Here is a 17369-nt window from a genome sequence, read left to right as displayed (position 1 = left end):
CGAGTCTTTAATGAGATGAGTCCCCTAAAACATTTTGCGTACGTGGTGCATACATAATTTTTTGGTATCAGCTCTGCAAAATATCTTCTGAAAATGTGAATTATTTGAAATCTGAATCGTAAAATGTGGAAACTGTGTGAAAGCGTAGTAGGTGTCATGACGTTATTATGGCAACCAGTTGTTTATCGAAAAAACGGTTGTGTTGAAAATGTGTGAAGTTTCGGCGTTCATTTCCGAAAAAGCAAAAATAATTGTTTCGGATTTGCTTCCGGCGAAGTCTAAAGCCCAGTATGAAAAAGATTATGCTTCGTTTCGTGATTGGAAGCAGGCAAATGGCGTGACTCTCGTGAATGAAGATGTGATGTTGGCCTATCTGGACGAAAAGGTATGCACTACGGTGTTTGCATCCTGCAGTGAAGAAAGTGGCAGCTTTGATCATGGGACAAAAAGAATCAGGTGCATCAATTTCATCTGTGGCGAATTCTGTTGACGTGGTTGCATCAACATGGACGTCAGTAGAATCTTCAAACAAATCCATCACTTCAAATCTGAAAAACCTAACTGAAAAAGGTCTTTCTTTTTCTGAAAATAGTTTTAAAAATGCCAAAAACTGTAATTTTCATTTCCATTTCTCAATGTAAATTTATTGTTAATTTTGCAATAAAATCATGTTTCTAATGTGTTGCTAAGTTACCTTTCAATCCGCTAAAATGGACAAAAAGTACTAGGCAGCTAAAATAGCATTTTGCGGACTAAAATGAGTTCGCTAAAGTATCATTTTGCGGAGCGTGTACCAAAAAAATCTTTAGCGTGCGGTTTGGATTTATGACACGTTGTGTGAAATAAATGATTTTCAAGTGTAGTTATAGTACGTTTCAAAATGATTGACATCTTGCTCGGCGTCGCGACTGTAAACCAGACTTTAGTTTTAGTTACTAATGTGAACATTCTTTAGATTGCGATATGTCATAAAAATTACATTTCTATTGAAGTCTGCCTGAAAAAATAACATAAGTACAAAAGGGGAAGGTTGAGAATTGAATCGGGAAAAAAACGCTGAAATGTGGTGAAGAAGGAAGAACAGTATAAAAGGTACTGCAAGGAAGTATACAGGCTGTCCCAGAGCTCCGTATATCTTCGGCTATTCTGACAGTAAAGAAGATAACGAAATGCGGTTTCTTTTGGACGATAGACATTCATTTTTCTATGGGCCAAAAATATTTTCGTCATTATAGGTAATTCCTATATAGGGTTGCGTAACAAAGTTATATTTTTTCTTATAGAACACCCGCTATATTATGCGCTTATTTGAAAGAGTTTTTAATACTAAGAAGATCCATATTAGGTTTTATGTTTATCATGGACCGTTTATCATTTATGGACAATTTTATAAAAAAAAGTACCATTTTTGAAAAATCACAACGGCTTTACTAGAAAGAAAAAGTGAATAAAAACAATTGCAACCATTTTTACTGAGTCTGGTCCTAAATTATTATGGTAGAAATGCAATCAATCTTTTGCAACTACTGCAATGTTGACATTCGCAAAATATCAAGTAACTTAATTTTTTCAAATGAAACACCCTGTATTTTATTACTTTATCGTGTAGAGCTTTTAATAAACTTTCTAAAAAAACCTAGGGTTTGGAGGTCTTAACTTTACCTGTTTTATTGTAGACTCTTTAAACCTACAAAATTATAACTTATTCTATTTAGCCTTAAAAATCAAGTAGGTTTGCGTTACTTCCTTTTGCTGTAGACACAGGGTGTTTGTGGATTGCGAGCAAATATTTTAAGCACTAAGAGAATTTGTTATGAAAAGTCGAATTGAAGACCAAACAAATTCCGTTAGTCCGGTCAAAATAGACATTTCAAATAACTAAAATTCCGACAGAGCTAAATTTTGGTAGAGATCTTGGGTACACCATTAGAAATAAAGTGTCAAAAGTCCCCATTGATCCCATGTGTGCTAAAAAAGTTATTCGGGGTCAAAGGTCAAAATTTGACGTTTTTTAGATTTTTTTCGAAAACGGCAAGTTTTAGCAAAAAAGTAGCCCAGACAAAAATTATAGACCTTAAAATTATTTACAAAATGGTCTTTATACTTTTTTTCTAAGAATCACCATTCCTGAGATATCGCGATTCTAAAAGTTGAAGGAGTAACGTTCTACATCATATGCACATACAGAGTGCGCCAGAACTGGCGCCCCAAAGAAAAATGCTATGTAGGGTAAGGTACCAGGAACATGGAAAAAATTAAAAAAAAATTCTATCTATAAAAATTTCGAAGTTATGAGAGTTTAAATTTTGCACTTTGACTCTTATTTATTTCTGTAGGATAAATAATTTTCCACGTTTTTTTGCTACAGGCTATTAGAAGCGGAAACAAGGAAGTATCCTAAACTGTAACTCTGTTTAATTAGTCCGGGCAATGAACACATTCAAGGTTACAATAATTCGCATACAGCTGAAAATTGGTACGAATGTTGGACACCCTATTATAAAAGAAATGTGAAAAGTCCCCATCGATCCCACATCTGCAAAAAAAGTTATTCAAGGTTAAATGTTGCGAAAATGGTTTTTTTGCATTTTTCAGCCAAACGGTTAGTTTTATCATAAGAATACTTCTGACAAAAATTGTAGAGCATGCAATTCTCTATAAAAACGTTCCTATACTTTTTTTCCTAAGAGTAACCATTTCTGAGATATAGCGATTTAAAAAGTTGTGTTCTTCATAATATGCACACGTTTCCACGCCATCTGTGAGGTAGTGTACTTGGCGCGTTTTTTTAACGCGGGTTCCTCGGTAAGCCTATTTCACGATCTATTGAGGTTCTGTTTAATTAAGAAATATTATATCAAATGACAAATGTACTATTGGAGATGACAAAAGCGATGTAAATTATGAGTAATATAGAGGAAAATTATTCGTCTGATTGATAGTTATCTGATGGTACTTCAAGTCTTCTTCGTCTCCTTCTTTTCTTTCTTCTTCTTCATATTCCTGCTGGGTACAACTAAATTGTTCTAAGAGCGATGAATCAGATGTCTCCTTGCAGATAAAACAACAATTTTTAAATTGTTTGTAAAACAAAACTTAATTAATTGTGCTGAAGTTTTTCAAAATAGTAATTCTACTCCACAAGTTGTAATCATCAACGGAATTCGCTTTCTTTTTTCTGTGTACGGAGCCTCTAAAAAAATTACCTTCTTAGATAAGTTTCGATACTTATCGTTTTAAAAAAATATTCGTAACAAAAAGCGAGTGCAATTGGCATGTCTCCTTCAACCTCTGCTTCTGCTCAGCAACATCTATTTCGGGTTTATTATCAAGTTCAAGTGTGGCTTGGTAATAAACTGGACCCAGAAGACTGGAGTTGGAAATTAGTTAATTGGGACCAATTCAGACTTTATTCCCACCTGCACCGGAAAAACTCTTCAATACAATTTTTTGCAATTGCAAAAAGGGATGTAATGCCAAATATGGTTGCAAAAAGTTGGATTGTTTTGTTCATTAGCATGTACCAGTTGTCAAGGCCAATCATGCTCCAATGTTGAGTCGTTATTAGGAGAAGATGCTTACGATATCTGCGAAGAGACATCTGAGTCATCGCTTTTAGAACAATTTATTTGTACCCAGGGAAGTTGAAGAAGAACAAGAAGAAGAAAAAGAAGCAGAAGACGAAGAATAAATAAAAGAAGAAGACGAAGAAGACAGTAAACTTGAAATACCATCAGATAACTATCAATCAGCGAATAATTTTCCTCTATATTACTCATAATTTACATCGCTTTTATCATCTCCAATAGTACCATTTGTCATTTGATACAATATTTTTTAATTAAACAGAACCTCAATAGATCGGGGAATAGGCCTACCGGGGAAACTACATTGAAAAACGCGCCAAGTACACTACCTCACAGGTGGCGTGGAAACGTGTGCATATTATGAAGAACACAACTTTTTAAATCGCTATATCTCAGAAATGGTAACTCTTAGGAAAAAAAGTATAAGTACAATTTTTATAGAGAATTGCATGCTCTACAATTTTTGTCTGATGTATTTTTATGATAAAACTTACCGTTTGGCTGAAAAATGCAAAAACCCATTTTCGCAACATTTGACCTTGAATAACTTTTTTTGCAGATGGGGGATCGATGGGGACTTTTCACATTTCTTTTATAATGGAGTTCCCAACATTCGTACCAATTTACAGTTTTATGCGAATTATTGTAACCTGACCCCTATTTTTTAAGCTAATTTGCCCGGACTAAAGGTTATTTGTGGCTTTTATTGGCATAAGTTTTGTACCTTTACTAAATAATTGTAAAAAAAAACATATACAAAATCATCAGTATTATTAAATAGACATAAAAAAATGTCAAATGTCAAAAAACAAGCCCGAAGAGTACAAGAAGTGTGCATTGTCAACGAATGACCACATTTCGAGCAATTTTTTATAATAGCAAGTATTGACCCACTAACATTAACACTGATCTACCCTAATGTAGCGATATTTTTTTTGTCTTTAAGCTGTTTACGTTCCAAATTTTTTTCTTATGAATGATTGTAAACATCGTATTAAGACATAGGCGGAGACGGGTTTTCAGCCTCAATTTATTTTTCATTTTAACTCAGAAATGACGTGTTTTCGACAAAAGTTGGAATAACGAAAGTTGTTTCTTTTGACGAGTCCTATTAGTGGTTAAAATATTTGCTCGTAATCCTCAAACACCCTGTATAATTCTACATTTTCTTTAGCTTTAAAAATCAAGTAGGTTTGCGTTTCTTTCTAAAAATAATAATTTTTTAAAGTCACCTTATCCACCATACATCAATCTAAGTTGTTCGAGAAAATAGAATTATGTATGCACTCTGCAGTAGTTGCGAAAGATTTTTTTACCCTCGTAATAATTTAGGACCAGACTCAGTAAAAATGGTTGCAATTGTTTTTATTCACTTTTGCTTTCTAGCAAAGCTGTTGTGATTTTTCTCAAAAATATACTTTTTTTTTTCATAAAATTGCTCATAAATGATAAACGGTCCATGATAAACATAAAACCTAATATGGATCTTCTTAGTATTAAAAACTCTCTCAAATAAGCGCATAATATAGCGGGTGTTCTATAAGAAAAAAATATAATTTTGTTGCGCCACCCTATATAGGAACTACCTATAATGACGAAAATATTTTTGGACCACAGAAAAAATAAATGTCTATCGTCCAAAAGAAACCGCATTTCGTTATCTTCTTTACTGCCAAAGTAATCGAAGAAATATGGAGCTCTGGGACAGCCTGTATAAAGAGAAGAATGTGCTGAGATACGTATAAAACGAGAATGTGAAACTAGTCAATGTGGTCAAATCCTGTCGGATTTGATTAATTTGAGAGTTTTATTTTTATTTACTAAAGTGTCATTCGAAACTTTTTAAAACATCGAGCTACAAAAGACTGTTGATGAGACTAAGAAAGCGTCAGATGTACTGGATTAAAAGATTTCTAGACATGCAAAAAAATATTTAAAAATTTCTTAAAGATGTGCTTAAATTAAAAAAATGTCAATCGAGACTGAGACTAAGGAAGTGTCTAGAAATACCGGTTTAAACAACATTTAGAATTGCAAAGAAAACGTTTAAAAATTCCTCAAATAGAAATTAAAAAAATGTAAATTGAGACTTTACAAAATATCGTGTTACAAAAGACAGTTGGGGAGACGAAGAAAATGTTAAGAAATACCGGCTTAAAAAATTTCTAGACTTGCAAAATAATATTTAAAAATTTCTTGAAGAAATGCTTAAGTTAAAAAAAAATGTTAGTCGAGACTTTTTTAAAACATCGCGTTGCAAAAGATAGTGAGGGAGACTATCAGATTTTGTCAAAGTTTACACACATTGTCAGATTTTGTTAAATTTTTTAAAGGGAACTCGCGGCTTTGCCGCTCGCCCCTTTCTAAACTTCACACTATCTGATTTGCAAATAGTTTATATAATTAATGAAAACTCACACTATGGGATTTTGTCAAAATTTATATTTAAAAATTTATTTTGTCTCCTTCTAAACCTCATACTTTCTGATATGATATACTTAATTCAGTTCAATTTTTGAATTATTGAATTTTTACAATTTTGATAATAAACTGGAAATCTATTTTTATTAGTTCACTGAGTACATCTCTATTTGTTACGTCAATAGAAATAATAAAATCATGTCATAACCTCAAATTCAACATTCTTTGACCAAATTTCTTTTATATTGGGCTCTTAAAGTCTTAAACAACACTTCACAAATCACTACCTGACTAATTCAAGTCGACCAGTGTACAAATTTACATCGTTTTTAACCTACGTTTTGTGCATTATTTCCGTCATCTCACAATGTCAGAATAACCTTAATTTAGACATTTCTTCGCCAAAATTCTTAATAAAATAAGGCACTCTTGTGTGCTAAACAACACTTCACGACTTACCATCTAGTTTTTTATCTTTCGGGACGGTTTTTTATAAAGACGACGATATTTTGGTCGGCGGCACGTTGTGCCGTCAAATCATCGCAAACAAAACCAACCTTTGCACAAATACTAATTACGTCACCCTTTTGCCTTTTTTAAATCACCAGTAACGTTTCCTTTCGTTTTTCTATCGTTTTCGTTTGATTTGTATGAACCACATTGACGCGAAATGTTAACAACTGTCAGAAGTCCTAAGGACTTTGGTTATTTTTTTTTCAACTTTTCATTTTTATGGATTTTTGGCTCAAATAATATTAATTAACAAAAATCACCTGTCCGTTGTAGTAAAGGTTGGACTGAATTTTCATTTTTCATCATCGTTTTATTGTCTAAAGTTTGATATTTTTTGCTATAGTGTCTAACAAAATTGTTCCGTGGTCCCCCTCTCTAAAAACAATTGTCATATTTTTTGCGAGAGAGATAGTTAATTATTTTTTATTCACACTCACTAATGTAATATGCCGATTACTAAAAGGTTGGGAAACACATCATTAAATCTCGTGATAAATACTACCTAATATTACTTCTCTTGGGCGGTAATATGCAGGATAGCCAACCTTAAAATTACAAAAATACCGGGAATTTAATCTTTTAAATTGTCAAGTTACGCATAATATTTTGCTAAATTAGTATTCTTTTGCTTTTGTAGCAGTTTCTCTTACTTCTGGAGGAACACACTGCTCTATTTCGACGATTTTAAATCAGATTCACACATTATTTCAATATTTTCTTTGACATTTCTGAAATGTCAAAAATCAAACGCCATATGGACGGCCTACCACGTTTGGACCTTAACTTTGTTAGAATTTTATTTTACTCAAATTTTTGACTGAAAATAATGTGATTGTAAATAAAAAGCATACAAACTTCGGTGGTGATGGCATTACCCCTTGTGCTTTATACATAAGCACTCGGGGTAATACCATATTTACCACCTCGCGTGTAATGTACATACACGGGTTGAGAACGTTGGAGCTATCATGTTTTAGAAATAGATAGTATCTATAAGAGAATAATAGCAAAATTCTGATGTGCACACAGAATAGTAAAGGATATACAAATTGGGAGAGTGTAAGTATTAATTGGAACCCGAAGAGAGGTGTAAAATGTGTGGAAAGGAGAGTGCGACAGTTGGACATTTACTAAATGAATGTGATATCTCTAATGAAGGGAAGCAAGGTAAGCAAAAAACTAGCAGTGGAATGTAAAGTTAATTTTTTTTTTAATAAATTTACAAACATTATTTCTTTTTATTGGAATTATTAGAATTTTTAAAAAAATCCTTGTTACAACCACAATCTGCTTCTCGTTCTCTTTGAGTGAGATAAGGTAAAGATTGTCCTGGCATTGTTGATCTTAAATTCAATAAGTTAATTGATTAGCACACGAGTAAGCTTTTAAAATTAATATCTAAATATAACGCGGGATAATCATTTTAACACATATGTTACTACTGCATATAAATAATTCATTTAAACAATATAAAAATAACAGCAAACATTAATTTAAATAAAATTAGATGGGGTAATTTTAGTCCTCCCGTAATGACGCCCCTGAATTTCCATGACCTACCGAAATGTCAATCATTTTGAAACGCAGTATAGCAGTGTTTTTTAACACATTTTTTGTAGCAACTGTAGAAAAAAGTAATTAAAATGAGTTTACAATAAATTAGCACAGTGTGTTTATTCACACTCATCATTGTATTACAGGAATTAATTATCAAACCCTTTTAACTACAGTGTTTTGTCTGTAGCTATTGTATTTCCAATGTTATCAGCCGTTCACATAACTGGACTTCCTATTACATAATTGATGTAATTTCCGGAGAAATGAAATATTATGCTCTTTTCTAACATGTCGTTCATTATACATCTTAACACAATGCTTAAAAATGAATTTTTTATCAAAAATTAAAAAAAAGATAATTCTTTATGGGCAGTTTTTAATTTAAATAATTGTGGAATTTTTTTAAATCATTATCTGATTTGTTGCAGGGTCTTTGTGTGGCTATCCTGTTTTGCTTCTGTAATGGGGAGGTAAGTAAAACACTAAATAAATAGTATACAGGGTGCACCAGAACTCGCGCCCCAGAGAAAAATGCCATGTAAGGTAAGATACTAGGAACATGGAAAAAATGTGAAAAAAATTTTATCTATAAAAATGTCGAAGTTTTGAGAGTTTAAATTTTGCACTTTGACTCTATTTATTTCTGCTGGAAAAATACTTTTACAAATTTTTTTGCTACAAACTATTAGAAATAGAAATAGAAATAGATTTATTGATGTTTAAGACAACGTGTCATACACAGGTCAAATAATACATAAAATATTTAACTTACAGGTTAAAATTACAGTGAAAATAGTCCTCAATATTATATAAACAGTTTTCAATTAAAAATTCCTTAAGTTTCTTCTTAAAAAGACATGTAGACACTTTGGACACAGAAAAGGAAACAAGGAAGCTGTATCCTAAATTATATCTTTGTTAAATGTTATTTGTGGTTTTTATTATCAAAATTTTTGTACTTTTACTAAATAATTATAGAAAAACATATACAAGATCATCAGTATCATTAAATAGACATAAAAAATGTGAAATGTCAAAAGATAAATGTCAAAATTTTTTGACAGATAGAATTTTTTAAACATTTTTTTGCATGTTCCTGGTATCATATCCTACTTAAAATTTTTCTCTGGGGCGTGAGTTCTGGCGCATCCTGGATATTACAACCCAGATAGAACATTTCATTACCCCGAGGGCTCTGACCTGACCGAAAGGCAGTGCCTCAAGGCTAGATAGAGCATGAATGTGTTATGAATTCCTATCGAGGTTTCTATGTTATTTTATTTACAATTACATTTCGTTTACATAATAAAATATATGTTTTTTATAAAGATAATGTTACCTTGGTAATCTCACATCAAGAGATCAATCTATCTATCAAGAAATGCAATGTCATCTAAATAAACGTTATTACCAGTCGGTAAATAGAGAGCAAACAAATTAAAATTAAGGGAGGCCACTACAAAACCGTTTTGCGTATCGTACTGAAGAAAAACAGTGCTATTATCGTATCAACAATAAATTACTCCCTAGGATATTCGTGAATAGGTTGCCATAGATTTAGTTAGGTTGGTTTTTAGTGACAAACAAAAGATATCGTAACTAGTGTCAAAAATTTAGGTTAAGTCACCTGTCAGTTTGTATAGAATAGTTGACAGCAGGTTGACAGAAAACGTCAACCGTCAACAATAACGGGTAACCAACTTCGACCATATATTAGATAGACACGCCATCCAGCGAGTTTGTAGACAGTTTGTTTGAAGCCAACATGTATGGACAAGAGGAGTGAGGGACAAGAGGATGCTTACTCTTCCTTACTCCTTGTTCAGTGGCGGTTCGTAGGCAAGGGGCAGAAAATGAAAAATATTATAAGTTTCATAAATAATGTTTCTTGTTAAAACTGGTGGTATTTCGAGATTTTCAAACTACTTGACTCTTTTGGTGTGATCACTTAACAATCTACAATCATATCGCCCGAGTTACAATATAAAAAAAAAATATTCAATGTAATATTGGAATAATAGAATACATTACGAGGCCACTGGTGGTTCACATATTATGAATGAACCAATCAGAGAAGGAGTTCTCTAAGGGTCAAATTCGCGTACCATTAGTCATTTCCTCTTGCCCCACCTACACATGTTGGCTTCACAACAAATCAGAGATGCCTGGTCTATCTACTATATGGTCGAAGGTAACCAACCTTAGGCATTCAAAATTACTTCTGAAAATTCTAGTTACAAACAACATGAAAAACGTAGTTTTCCTAGAAATTCAAATCCTATACTTCATTTCACCAACAGATATAGTAATAAACGACGCGGAGGGGATTCTGTTGCGCACTAACAATTTACGCAAAAGTCGGTTTTACACAGCACTCGCTGTACGTACCTATTAGATATTCACAACAAAGTAGAGTCTTAAAAAAGACTGCTTATAAATTCACTTACGATCAACAGAGGATAAAGAAAACAAAAACAGCAACCAACATGAAACGACGCGTGGCATAGAACGAAGTAAGTGCTGCCAACCGTAGCATCATGGAAACACTTATCAATTTGACAGGCACACGCTGTTTTGGTGTGAAACAAACTTACAGATTTTGACCAATCTTCGACCATATATTAGATAGACTGGGCATCAAGCGAGTTTGTAGGCAGTTTGTTTGAAGCCAACATGTATGGACAAGAGGAGTGAGGGGCAAGAGGATGCTTACTCTTCCTTACTTCTTGTTCAGTGGCGGCTCGTAGCCAAGGGGCAGAAAATGAAAAATATTATAAGTTTCATAAATAATGTTTCTTGAAAAAACTAGTGGTATTTCGAGATTTTCAAACTACTTGACTCTTTTGGTGTGATCACTTAACAATCTACAATCATATCGCTCGAGTTACAATATAAAAAAATATTCAATGTAATATGGGAATATTAGAATACATTACGACGCCACTGGTGGTTCACATATTATGAATGAACCAATCAGAGAAAGAGTCTCTAAGAGGTCAAATTCGCGTACCATTAGTGATTTCCCCTTGCCCCACCTGCACATGTTGGCTTCACAACAAATCAGAGTATGTCTAGTCTATCTAATATATGGTCTAAGTGACCAATAATAAGCCGTTATTCAAACAGCGCGGGTGCAAGTGGGCGTTTTTATTACTATATCTGGTCGTGAAATGAAGTATAGGTGGTAATTTCTTGTTGACAAATCTTTATATAAATTCTACTAAAAAGAGTGGAATTTAGTTTTATAATGTTGGCGATCTTACCGTTTCTCTTTCGAACTGTCAGTGTCAATCGGCCTAACGCAAATCAAGTTATTTAAATACGAAATTTTTGCTGTGTTTGGCTTAATTAAACATTGCAAAAAGTATTCAGAATTAACATTACGCATACCTTTAGGTCATACGGCAAAGTAAAATAGAAGGTACTCACTGCTACTGAAACTTTTGGGGTTAGGCAAAATAGGTTTTGCCATCAACTTACTGAACAATTCTCACCGAGAGTAAGTTGTTTATCGTATTTGTCGTTAAGAAGGTTCGTTTTTCTAGAGGCGTATATTGCAAAACGTCTTCGACACCTTGGGAATTCACTTTACGAATAAAGAACGACGTTTCAAATTAATTTATTTCATGGCCACCTAGCCACTGCGCAATTTGTCAAATGCCGCAAAATTCCTTACATGTCAAAACTTTAATTTTTTTGTTTAAAAAAGTGCAAAGTAGAAAAAATACTGTTTGATATATAAGGCATTTTATCTTACAGGTTGAGTTTTTGAGGTACCTTAGACCATTGTTTTAGGTGATAGAAATCAAATATTATTCACAAGTGAGATAAAGTACTCACAAGTGAGTAAATTTGACTACTATATTATTTTTTTCTATTATATTTACTATTATATTTTTATATGTGAATATTTTACTTGAATGAAACTTCATTTTTTGGATAGTTGCACCTGTAAGATAAAACGTCGTATATCACACGTGATCGAAATGCAATTATAAAACTCGTGAGAAGTGTCCCATTCGTGCGCAAGCGCACTCGTCGGTCAAAATTCTCACTCGCGCATAATGATGCATTTCTATCACTTATAATATAATGTACTATTGTCGCACTCACTGCTTTATAACACTCCTCGCTGCGCTTCTTATAAAACACGTGTCGTAATGCACTATTCTGTGGATTCATGTAACAAAAATTTCCATAAATTTTGACCACAGCTTCCTTGATTAATGAAGGAAGTTTCCCTTCACCCGGCTGCTGGTGGGAAAAAAGTAGTTCTGACACCATACTCTAATGTATCGCCATCTGTTAGTTTCTTCTGAAGACTTTTCTTGTTCCCATAGTTACCAAATTACGCGCCAAACGTCGTAAATTATTTGAAATTTGAGTTGAAAATTTGAATTTTGCATTTCAAGCATTACAATGCCTCGCAAAAGAATATGTTGCGTAAAATATTGTCAACCATTCCTTGCCGGCAAATTTTGAATTAAATTTAAAATGGAAAGAAATTTTGACCAATCATACAGGTACTCATTTTAATACATACATATACAGGTTCAAGTCGCCCCGGCCGATAACACCTAAACTTACTTTTTTTTTCAAAAACTAAATTTTCAAATAATACTATTCATTCCTCGTTTTCTTAGTAAATGCATCAAATTTTTTTGGCACATCCGGTGTAGCCGGAAATGCTACCAAATTTAGTTTTTCAAATGGAACACCTATGTTTTTTTGCTCGAAACAATAATAATTGGCATAAAAAATATGGGACACCATTATTTATTACATTTTACTTTACATAATGCACTCAGAAAACAATTTAAATTTTTGAATTTTATTGCATTTTATTCACAATCACTAATGTAATATGCCGATTACTAACCTTTTAAAGGTTGGGAAACACATCATTAAATCTCATGAGGAGTAATAATATGACTTCTCTTGGGTGGTAATATGCAGGATTGCCAACCTTAAAATTACAAAAATACCTGGAATTTTTTCTTTCAAATTGTCAAGTTACGCATAATATTTTGCTAAATTAGTATTCAATTGCATTTGTAGCTGTTTCTCTTACTTCAGGGGGAATACACTGTCCCATTTCGACGATTTTAAGTTAGATTCACACATTATTTCAATATTTTCTTTGACATTTCTGAAATGTCAAAAATCAAACGCCATTTGGATGGCCTAATTTTAACTTTGTTAAAATTTTATTTTGCTCAAATTTTTAACTGAAAATAATGTGATTGTGAATAAAATCGCATACAAACCTCGGTGGTAATGGCATTACCCCCTTGTGTTTTATCCGATTTCGAGGCTGGCGCCTCTTGATCGTATACATAAGCACTCGGGGTAATGCCATATTTACCACCTCGCTTGTAATGTACTATTACTTTACATAATGAATGATTGAATTTTATTGCAAATTTTGCAACGTAGGCGGATTTTACTTGTCAAGGTATTCATGCAAAAAGCAATATGCTTGGATACAGTTTAATTGTTAGTTTGACAAAACCTAATTTGTCAATAAATTTTATTGAGATCTTTAATAATGGATGATATTAATTACGACGAATTAGTAGATCAGCTTGAAGTGTTTTTTAAGTGCAATGAAAATAGAGCGGAAGCTAAAAGACAGTATAGAGAAAGAAACTCAAATAGAGTTTACCTAAATCGTTGGATATTTAGTCGAATTGAAAAACAACTGAGACGAATAGGTTTGCTTCTTAAAACTAAACAACCTGTGGTTCTTTGTGAAGAACAAGCAAATAGAAATCTGAATGTTCTGTTATCAAAATCCAAGAGTTTCCATAAGAGAACTCGCTCATCAACTAGCTAATTAGATTTGTCAAACCAACAATTAAACTGTATCCAAGCATTTATTTTATTTACATCTTTCCTTTAAAATTGACAATCAGGCTACGCGACCAATTTCCTTATAAAATTCTAAAATTTAAGATGTTTTTTGATTGCATTGTGTTAGCAAAATGTAATAAATAGTGGTTTACAATATTTTTCATGTAAATTATTATTGTTTGGAGGAAAAAAACATAGGTGTTCCATTTGAAAAACTAAATTTGGTGGCATTTCCGACAACACCGGATGTGCTAAATTTTTTTTATACATTTATTAAAAAATCCAAGAATGAATATTATTACTTAAATAATTACTTTTTGAAAAAAAGAAGTAAGTTTAGGTGTTATCAGCCGGGGCGACTTGGACCGAACACCCTGTACATACATAGGTACATATTTTTAATTCAAAAGGTTATTAGATTCACAATTAATGGATTATGCACTCGTGTGTGATAAACATTTCTCCAAAGAATGTTTTAATACAACTGGAAAACGACAAAAATTAGTTTCAGGAACTATTCCAACCATAATTGAGGTTTACTGCTTTCTTCTTACATTATGCTTTTTCATTTAATACTACTGAATACTGAAGAAGAAATGACTAATAGAGTATAGTGCTAACAATACGATTACATTTTCTACTAGCATTCAAACCTCTGTGTCAATAAATGAAATTAACAATCTATTATATACAAATACATGCCATAGAAGAAAACTCAACCGATTGAAAATTCGATACAATTGTATAACGCAAGAACTGATGACTGCAAAAGAACAGAAATCTGAAATAGAAGACGAGGCAGAAAATATTATAGTCGTAACCAAGAATATTTGGGATTGACGTATGCAATGCTTTATTGAGGGTTAAGCAGCCTTGCGGTCGACCGTAATAATTTTTCACTGCTGGTGGTACTACCCTGAAGATTTACAAAAGAGCCGTATTCAGGAATTTTCGTGGTAGGCTTTTAATTTATTACAGGCAAAAATTTGGGAATTTGCATATTAATTTAATATTAAATTGATAATGCGGATTTATAAAGAAACAATCTCAAAATATAGCTGAATATTAAAATGAATTTAATTTTTTTTTATGACAGCCCAAAATCAAATTTCTGTTACGGACCATATCTTCCTACAAACCTTTGAAACGTACCTGTTCTAAGAAATGCAAATTTATTTGTTTATGGCATCTCTACCGCAAGCCCCATGAATCACCGTGGGGGGTAATCGTCTTATTCTATAATGATTCTCAAATATTATTGGTACCAACTGTAAAAAGTATTAAGAAACAAGCTGGTCGAATAAACCCCTGCGCAACATTTATTTTAGATCAGATTTAAGAATTTTAAGAAAAAAATTCGGAGGTGGAGTGAAAGTACAATAGGGCAATGCAAATGCATGGAGATTTTGTTCGCTGAAGAGTTATAGATTTTCTAGAAACTCAATTCTTAAATTACCTTGCAAAACCACCTTACAAAAATATTTGGGAACAGACAACAATCACTTGATCAAAAATCAGAAATAGCAAATCTAACAATTCCTGAATGGGTTTTTTTTATTAATGGTCGATGACATCGCTGTGCGAGAGACCGTTTCATATTCTAGATTAGAAGATCGGATTTTTGGGTTGGCAAATATTTGCTCGTCCAGTGTTGAAATTGGAAGAAATTCTGTCGTCGCTAACCAGTTACTTTGTTTTGTTATTCAGGGATTGTCGACTAAATACGTAATATCAGTCAGTTACTTTCATCAAAAACTATGCAGTAGTGACTTATTTAAGCTGACAATGGAAGTTCCACAGCTTCTGGTAGAATGTGGATTTAAGGTTGTAAGGATTGTGGCTGTCAAACACAAATCTCATGTTGGCCTTTTCAAGCACTTCGGTGGTGGAAGACTTGAAAATGTGATTGCACATCCTTAGAACCCAGGACTCAAATTTTTTCTGAGCTTTGATCTATGCCATACCATCAAAAATGCAAGAAACTTGTTCATTATCCACAATATGGCATCGTCACAAGGTATTATTTTGATTGTATATCTTAAAGGTCTAGCCGCAATACAGAACAATTTGATTGTAAAACCTGTGAGACATCTCACACAAAAACATCTCTCACCGTCAAATTTTGAAAAATGAAAGTAAGCTGGCTGTGCAAGTGGTTTTTGCAAAAATGACTGCTCTTAGGTACTTAGAGCATCACAGCGGTGATCAATTTAAAGATTGCGGTGCCACAGTGACGTACATGGAAAATATGTACAAATATGTGTATAAATTCAATTCATGATGTCAGTAATAAAAAGCAACATATGAAACAAAGAGACCCCAACAACGCTCCTTACACTACATTTGAAGATGAACGGTTATTGTGTTTAAATAATTACTTTCCCAATTATATCGCTGATATTCAATCAAGCTCTGCAGAAGCAGGTACGGCTGGACTATCGAAAGAAACAGCGGAAGCACTAGTATTTTCAGCAATAAGTACAGCTCAGTGTGTGAAATACTTAATAAGCGATTTAAACTTCTATTATGTGTTGACAAGAAGTTTTAATTCGGACATTGTCGAATCGATTTTTTTAAATGTTTGGCTTCGCGAGGGTTTAAATGACTTAACTGACTGCAGAGCAGCTAAGCATGCATTTCATCAAATTTTAAAAACTGGTTTTATCAAGAATGTCGATAACACCAACACAAGCAGTGACGTTGAATATGCCAGTTCTGCAACATTTAACCATCGTCAAAATGAAGACCTAAATCAAATAAGTATTACCTGTGGCGGGTGTTTAAGACTCTTTGATAAAAGTCGAATTCTTTTACGGTCCGAGCGGGTTACGCCACAAGAAGAATAATATTTATTTGAGGCAGGTTCTCCAGCGTTATTTTGTGGAGCCAATTACTTTGGGAAGATGAAGGATTTAAGCAGTCAGAAATCCAAGTAATTAAATTAACGATAACAATTTATTAATGAAATTAAAGTTTAGAAAATATTATAAAATAAAACTAAATAAAATAAAAGACAATCAATTAAAATAAAAGAGTAAACATTTTACTATTCCGTTAATGTTTAAATTCACCAAATTCAAGAAACTACTGATTAACATAAAGTAATAGTTTAGTGTCAAACAACTAACTTAATTCAAGTCCTACTAGCTACGTCCAATACAAGTTAACTTATTCTTATTGAATAAGCTTTTAATTAACATTAAATAATATTGAGTGAATTAACCATTATTACTAAATTCGAATGCAAGAGGAGAAATCGTTCAAGAAAAGGACCAGTCATTAAACAGCCCGAAACCCCGTGGTTTCGAAGTAAATCTCGTATTACCCTATTACACGCCCKGTCCATCCCAACTCTCATAATTCTTATCATCGGTTGTTGTTATTTAAATTGAAACACGAGTCGACCCATCATAAGTTAAACTTTGAAAAATTTCAAAT

The 17369-nt window shown here is 32.8% G+C and overlaps 1 protein-coding gene across 2 annotated transcripts in view; it reads left to right on the top strand.

The window, feature by feature from the left end:
• Positions 1-17369, top strand: part of LOC123012145 (calcitonin gene-related peptide type 1 receptor) — a 159825-nt gene that overhangs the window by 135516 nt on the left and 6940 nt on the right. For both annotated transcript variants that reach the window (XM_044409974.1, XM_044409967.1), the window contains exon 10: positions 8507-8548. In XM_044409974.1, coding sequence (XP_044265909.1) covers positions 8507-8548 — 42 coding nt within the window. The remainder of the gene's footprint in view (positions 1-8506; positions 8549-17369) is intronic.

Source organism: Tribolium madens, unplaced genomic scaffold (genome assembly GCF_015345945.1).
Source record: "Tribolium madens isolate multiple individuals breed KSU strain unplaced genomic scaffold, Tmad_KSU_1.1 Scaffold_19;HRSCAF=116;Tcas5.2_LG9, whole genome shotgun sequence".
In the NCBI taxonomy this organism is placed as follows: Eukaryota; Metazoa; Arthropoda; class Insecta; order Coleoptera; family Tenebrionidae; genus Tribolium; species Tribolium madens.
Note: the sequence above shows the minus strand (reverse complement) of the source record. Positions and strands in the feature narration are given on the sequence as shown.